Source organism: Paroedura picta, chromosome 1 (genome assembly GCF_049243985.1).
Source record: "Paroedura picta isolate Pp20150507F chromosome 1, Ppicta_v3.0, whole genome shotgun sequence".
Taxonomy (NCBI): domain Eukaryota; kingdom Metazoa; phylum Chordata; class Lepidosauria; order Squamata; family Gekkonidae; genus Paroedura; species Paroedura picta.
The window spans coordinates 135,897,648-135,903,915 of record NC_135369.1 but is presented as its reverse complement, the minus strand read 5'-3'; the positions used below and the strand labels follow the sequence as shown (position 1 = coordinate 135,903,915).

Below are 6,268 nucleotides of genomic sequence, written 5' to 3'. Positions count from 1 at the left end.
ATTCACACAAAAATAAAACAATGGCTATGCTTCATACAAAAGTTCCCCGTAGAATTGAGGCCAGGTTATAGGAGCCCCCTAAATCGAGTGAGATGAAATGATTTTCAGAAGCATTCCTATTATATAGATCAGTCCCTCTCAAACAGGATTTCGCGAAACCCTGGGGTTTCTCGATGGCCCTGAAAGGGTTTTCTGAATGGGTGGGAGTTCATTTTTAATCTATTTTTAATTTGTGAAATATTTATCCTTCATATGACAATATATGGGGGCATTTCCCACGGCTTAAAAATAGCACAATGGTTGCTGATTGAAAACGCTACTAATTTGCCATAACGCACGACGTCGTAAACAATCTGCAACAATCCTGAAACCGACCCGCAAAAAGCGCTTCGTTGTAGCGCTTCTAGGGGAATCCAGAAAACTGGATTCACCCTCCGGATAGCGATACACTCCTGCAACCAATCTGCAACAGTAGCGCTAAAGACCTGTGCGTTACCATTGTTGCGGGTTCTTCAAAGTCCCTCCTCCCGAGCCTGTCCTCCAAACTTCCGGCGAACTGTTCGCCATTTTTTTTTTCTCCGAGCGAGCGGGGATCTACGAGGCAACGGGACAGCGACTGGCTTTCAAGCACGATCACTTTCGGAAATTCTGCCCGGACACCACAAGAGTTTTTCACAAGCACAGTGGCACACACCGTCACGTTCCCAAAATTTGCCCAAAGCTTAAAACCCCGTCTACCATCGGCCAGTCCTAGCGGAGTCAACGTACAGGGAGCATTTTAAAAAATTTTCCTCTGAGCGTGCCAACGAACATTCGCCGCTCGCAGTCTCCTGCTTAGCTTAGAGGGGTTCAATAGACGTGATTCGTGGTGATTTCATGAGGGGCGGCTTATGTGTAGTGGGTCTTTGTGTGGTTCCCAGTGCGTGCTTGTGCTTGGGTGCGGACAACCCCTTCCATTGGCGGCTAGACCTCCGGCAAGCGGAGTTGCCGTCCCCCGTTCATTTTAAAAAATTTTCCTCTGAGCGTGCCAACGAACGGTCGCCGCTCGCAGTCTCCTGCTTAGCTTACAGGGGTTCAATAGACATGATTCGAGGTGATATAATGAGGGGCGGCTTATGTGTAGTGGGTCTTTGTGTGGTTCCCGGTGCGTGCTTGTGCTTGGGTGCGGACAACCCCTTCCATTGGCGGCTAGACCTCCGGCAAGCGGAGTCGCCGTCCCCCGTTCATTTTAAAAAACATTCCTCTGAGCGTGCCAACGAACGTACGCCAGTTACATGTCATGTTTGGTTGATTTATGCTGTGGCTGGTGAATATTATTGGGGAACTGCCGAGTACTGCCGCACTTGCTCTCGGTTGAACACCGGCATGCGTTTGTGTAATGGCGGACATTTTCCTAAAATGGCTCCCGCTGCATGTTCAAACTGCTCTTCTCGCGTGTAAACGAATACGCGCATGCGTTAAGTCAAACAACAAGGGCGCCAATCTGGCCATTAGGAGCAGATCCTGTTCCCGCGCGAGGAGTTTTGAACGCGACATGTGACCTGATGTGGCCAATGTGCGTGTCCCCTGCTGCCCTCCACCAATCAGGAGCCGGCTAGTCCCTTTGTCTTTGTGTGCGGGAAGGTATATGATCCGTTGCACCCTGCACCTCCCACCACCATTTTGCTCAGCTACTAGCAAAAGCAACATGGAATCGTCTTCTCAAGCCTCGTCCGTCCCTGCAACCGGCCGTGGCCCAACTTGGAGGGACGCGGAGATCAGGGACCTGATCGGGATTTTCTCGGAGGAGAAAATCCAGGACGCGTTCCAGTCCTCCCACAGGAATAGGGAGGTTTTTGAACAAGTGGCTATTAAGATGCGCGCCCTGGGCCACAACAGGACCGGCCTTGAATGCCGGTCGAAGACCAAGACAATGAGGGCAGAGTACATGAGAGCCGTGAACCATAACAAGGGTTCCGGCAACGAAAAGGTGACCTGCCCCTACTTCGAGGAGCAGCGCCAGCTGTACGGGGACGGGGAAGGATCCGGCAGGCCGAAGCGCGTCGGCCGGAGCCTTAAGGTGGTTCGGAAGCCGGCTGCCCCGGTCGAGGAACCACCCGCTGAGGAGGATCCCGGCGAGGGAACCTCCTCCAGCTTTCGCCCTCCACCCCCCGTCCAGCAACGAGCCGCGGAATCGGTAACGCTGGACCTGATCGCCATCGTTCCTGGGGAGCCAGAGGAGGCTCCTGAGCAAACGCCCCTTGCCTCCGGTAAGTGATTTTCTTTTTATTTTATTTTTCCTTTTAAGCAAATGTGTGTTCTGACGTTTGGGCATCGTTTTCTCGTGTGTTCGTTGCAACGCATAATACGGTAGGCTGTGGAGTGCTTGCTGTGGTTACTATTTGAAACGGTTTTAATTTTATAATTTTATAATTTAATTTTTAAAAGATTTTAAAAGAAGGTAGGCTGTGGAGTGCTTGCTGTGGTTACTATTTGAAACGGTTTTAATTTTATAATTTTATAATTTAATTTTTAAAAGATTTTAAAAGAAGGTAGGCTGTGGAGTGCTTGCTGTGGTTACTATTTGAAACGGTTTTAATTTTATAATTTAATTTTAATTTTTAAAAGATTTATTAAGATGGTTGGCTGTGGAGTGCTTGATGTGGTTAGTATTTGAAACGGTCATGTTTAACCAACAGCCCCAAAATATTTGCAGCATGCCTCGCCCATAGGCCTTCTGCAGTACTTTGGCTCACAACTTTGGGAGCTTGCTTTGTGGTTCATGGTGTATGCTTGCTCGTTTTTCACTATTTTCTGCTCTTGTCCACAGAGACACAGTTGCCAGGGACGGGGCCCCTAGAGTCTCCAGCAGCACCTGACGTGGATAGTGATTCGGGGGCATCAACTAACATTGGTAGGTATTAGTAAAAATAGGGGGGGGGGCTGTTTTAACTGCTTTGTGCTTTTCTGTTTGTGCAGGGCAGCAGCACTGCTAAGAGAAAGAAGAGAGTCCCTCTGCGTTGCTGGTGTAGGCTTTGAAGCTGGCTTTGCCACCCTTTGGTCCTAGATCTGTTTTTTTTCCTTTTTTTGCAGATTTCATACCCGGAACACAGGAGGAGGAACAGCCTAGGGTGCTTGGACCTCCTGCCCGGCGCAGGCGGATACAGATTCAAGATGGTGAGCGTGCATGACCTGTTCCTTTCGAGCCATAGCTGCAGGACAATGTCGCTAGGCACTAACCATGTGCTCCCTTTTAATTGTTGAGAGTCCTGCTGTGAAAGTAGGCAAAAGTAAAAGCACACCATGGGCAAACAAACAATAGCCATGTGCTCGCCGGGGATTGTTTAAATTCTTGGCAGGAAAACACGGGGACAAAAAAGAACACCATGTCCACCATGGTGTGTTTTGACTTTTTGGATGTTACTAACAGTTTTGTTTCTCATTTTTTGCCAACAGAGGTTCTTTCAGATGAGGAGGAGGAACCACCCCTGGCTCAAGGCAGCCCACCACCTAGAGGTGCGCTCCCAGCAGAGGAGAGGCTTACGAGGGAACGCGGCAGGCTGAGGCGCGTCTCCGTCTTGACAAGCGTGGGAGAGAGGCTCCTTGAGCACTGCTATGAGGAGTCACGGCGTGCCGCGGCCGCTGACCAAGCCATGCTCACTCTCATTGCCCAGGAGGGGAGAAAATTGAGGGCAGTCCTTAGAGAGACAAACCAAATCCTACGCGAAGGCGTGGAGGAGGTGCGTCTGATAAGGAGACTCATGGAGAGGGCTGTAGCGGTCATGGAAAGGGCCTACCCTCCACAAATCGCCCCCCCACCACCACCCACACCAACACCACCACTTCCAGCACCCACCCCACCGACTCCCTCTCAGAATGCCTCCACCCAAACAAGAAGGAGGACTATTCTCGGAAAGAGAAAAATTAAACCAGCAGACAAGTACTCCCCCTCCTAGTTTTGCCCACTTTTTCTATTTCATGTTATCTGTGTTTTGTTGTTTGTTGAATAAAGTTTATATTTTTGACTCTGTCTCTGTGTACCCTACTGTAGAATCTGCAAGGCTGAAAGCGGCCTCTCTAGTGATTGTGTATATTGTGGTACTGCTGTGTGGGTTGGAGGTTGGAGGGGTGTTAGTTCTAGGAGTTTTAGGAGTGTGGTGTGGGGTTAAATATGTGCGAGTTTAAGAAGTCACACTGGAGTCTTGTTATAAAATTTGCAATAACATTTTATTTTAAAAAACATTTTAACAGGGGAAAAACATTAGGGAGTGAAACTTGGAGCCCCACCAGCACCACCACCCCCCACCCCCCTGGAAAACCAATTTTTTTTAACAAAAGTATACATTTAACAGGGGAAAAACATTGGGGAATGAAACTTGGAGCCCCCCCCCCCCAACCCCTACCCCAAAACACAAACAGGAAACAAAACTCAGGTCCCACCGCTCCCCTCCCCAGCCCCTTCCATCGCCCTAACTCTCCTGCACAGCCGTCCCACGGTCCCCCTAACTTTGCGCCGGAAGAGCTCTTCGTCCTCCTTCTTCTTAACTGTGGGGAGGGAGAAAAAGTACACATTAGTACCACACATATTTTCAAATTTCTTTAGTTTACATGCATACACTTTTAAGTGGCCTTAGCCACAGTGTGAGAAGAGTTGGGCAGTGGGGAACATAACCTACGCTCTTCCGCCTCCCTCTGTTGCCTGTGCTGCTCAATCTCCCCTTTCAGCTCCGCCACTTGAGCCTCCAGGGAAGTAACTCTGGCCTCCATGGCACGCAGCCTTGCCTCCACAGTTTCAGCTATAGAAATCAAACAAAGAATTTGATCACACTCCAAAAGGAAGCATCACATCAGGCTCCCATATGGCTCCGTGTGGGTACACACACATGGGTCTCCCTCACAGACATAAAACTCTCACCTGCAGCCTGTCCCGAGGTGGAAGGTCCCTCTTCCTCCCCCTCCTCACGCTCAGGTGCTGTTGCCAGCTTGGATGGTGATTGTGTGGCTGGGCAAAGAAAAAGACAAATCATAATTAAAAGCACACAAAACAGAGATGAAACACAGCTGGTGGACACACCACAGTTAGAGTCTAAGCGCATAACCAAAGTGGTTCTACAGTACTGGCTGGCTAAGTCTGAGGGGGTTGACAGCATCTAAATACTTTCTCGAATTTCATTGGGGACAGTAGGGGAAAGAGGCAGCTAGTCATTCCATGCATGTTTAAGGGCAAAACACAACGAGGGCAGCACTCACCCATATGCCTCCTCATGTCCAGGGGGGGCTTCCCAGCCTTCTCCCATATTTTCACCATCTGGTCGTGGAAGACCGTCCTCCCACTTGGCTGCGGGATCCCCCCCCACTGTTCCAGACTGTTTAGGAAGTCCAGCTTAAGGCGCTTGAATTTTGTCCGGACCTGCTCCCAGGTCCGGACATAGCCCCTCTCCCTCAGCTTTGAAGCCAACACCAGGTAGGCACCCTTGGTGTGGCAGTGGGTGCTGGCCATTAGGCGGCCAACACTTTTTGATTGTAGCACCAGCTCCAGAAGTGCCTCAGCCTCGGCGCGCTGCCAGAAGGAGCCCTTCCGTGGCTTCGGCATCTTCGGAATGACGGTTAGGGAACGAACGTGCGTTGCTCCGATCGACCACCCCGTTTTTTAAATGTATCAAAGCTGCCCACCAATAAAATTATTCCTTGGAACATAAGTGGATTGATCCTCCGGTTTGACAGGGGTCGCCAATACTTCCTGGCTACCCGCCTCCCCGAACTTTCCCCATTCAGCGCTTCCGTATTGTGTTTGTCAATTTCAGTGGGGAGTTAGCATTTAGGGCTGTCAAAGTGCTTTTGGACCAGAGAATCCCCGTTTTTTTGCTGGCAAAGTACACAAACCGCACAAGACAAGGTTAAACAAAGAACACAAAACTTTATTCAACAACAGAGTAGGAAAAACAATTAAACACGCCTCCTGTTTCTGTAGATGTGGGTGGCTATGGCGTCCCGAACCTTGCACCCCTCAGCATATATCCTTTTTCTCCTTGCTTCAGGGATGTCCTGTGTATCCTGAAGGACTACAGGTTCAGGTTCGTCCTCAGGGAAGGGGATGTTATGTCCCTTGTCCTCGCATATGTTGTGCAAAATCACACATGCGATTATCAGCGGAGTCACATTGTCAATATGTACATGGAGTCGTGACATTAAACAACGGAACCGTGACTTCAAACGTCCAAAGGCACGCTCCACTACATTCCTTGCCCGGGAGTGACTGAGGTTGTAGTGGCTCTGCACGTCCGTCCTT

The 6,268-nt window shown here is 49.8% G+C and overlaps 1 protein-coding gene across 1 annotated transcript; it reads left to right on the top strand.

The window, feature by feature from the left end:
* The first annotated feature begins 362 nt into the window (after positions 1 to 362).
* On the top strand, positions 363 to 4,410 carry LOC143821104 (uncharacterized). Its single transcript, XM_077304735.1, has 4 exons — positions 363 to 2,249; positions 2,810 to 2,893; positions 3,073 to 3,156; positions 3,436 to 4,410. The coding sequence occupies exons 1-4, from the start codon at positions 1,628 to 1,630 to the stop codon at positions 3,933 to 3,935; spliced, it is 1,290 nt and encodes a 429-aa protein (XP_077160850.1). The 5' UTR covers positions 363 to 1,627; the 3' UTR covers positions 3,936 to 4,410.
* Positions 4,411 to 6,268: the final 1,858 nt, after the last annotated feature.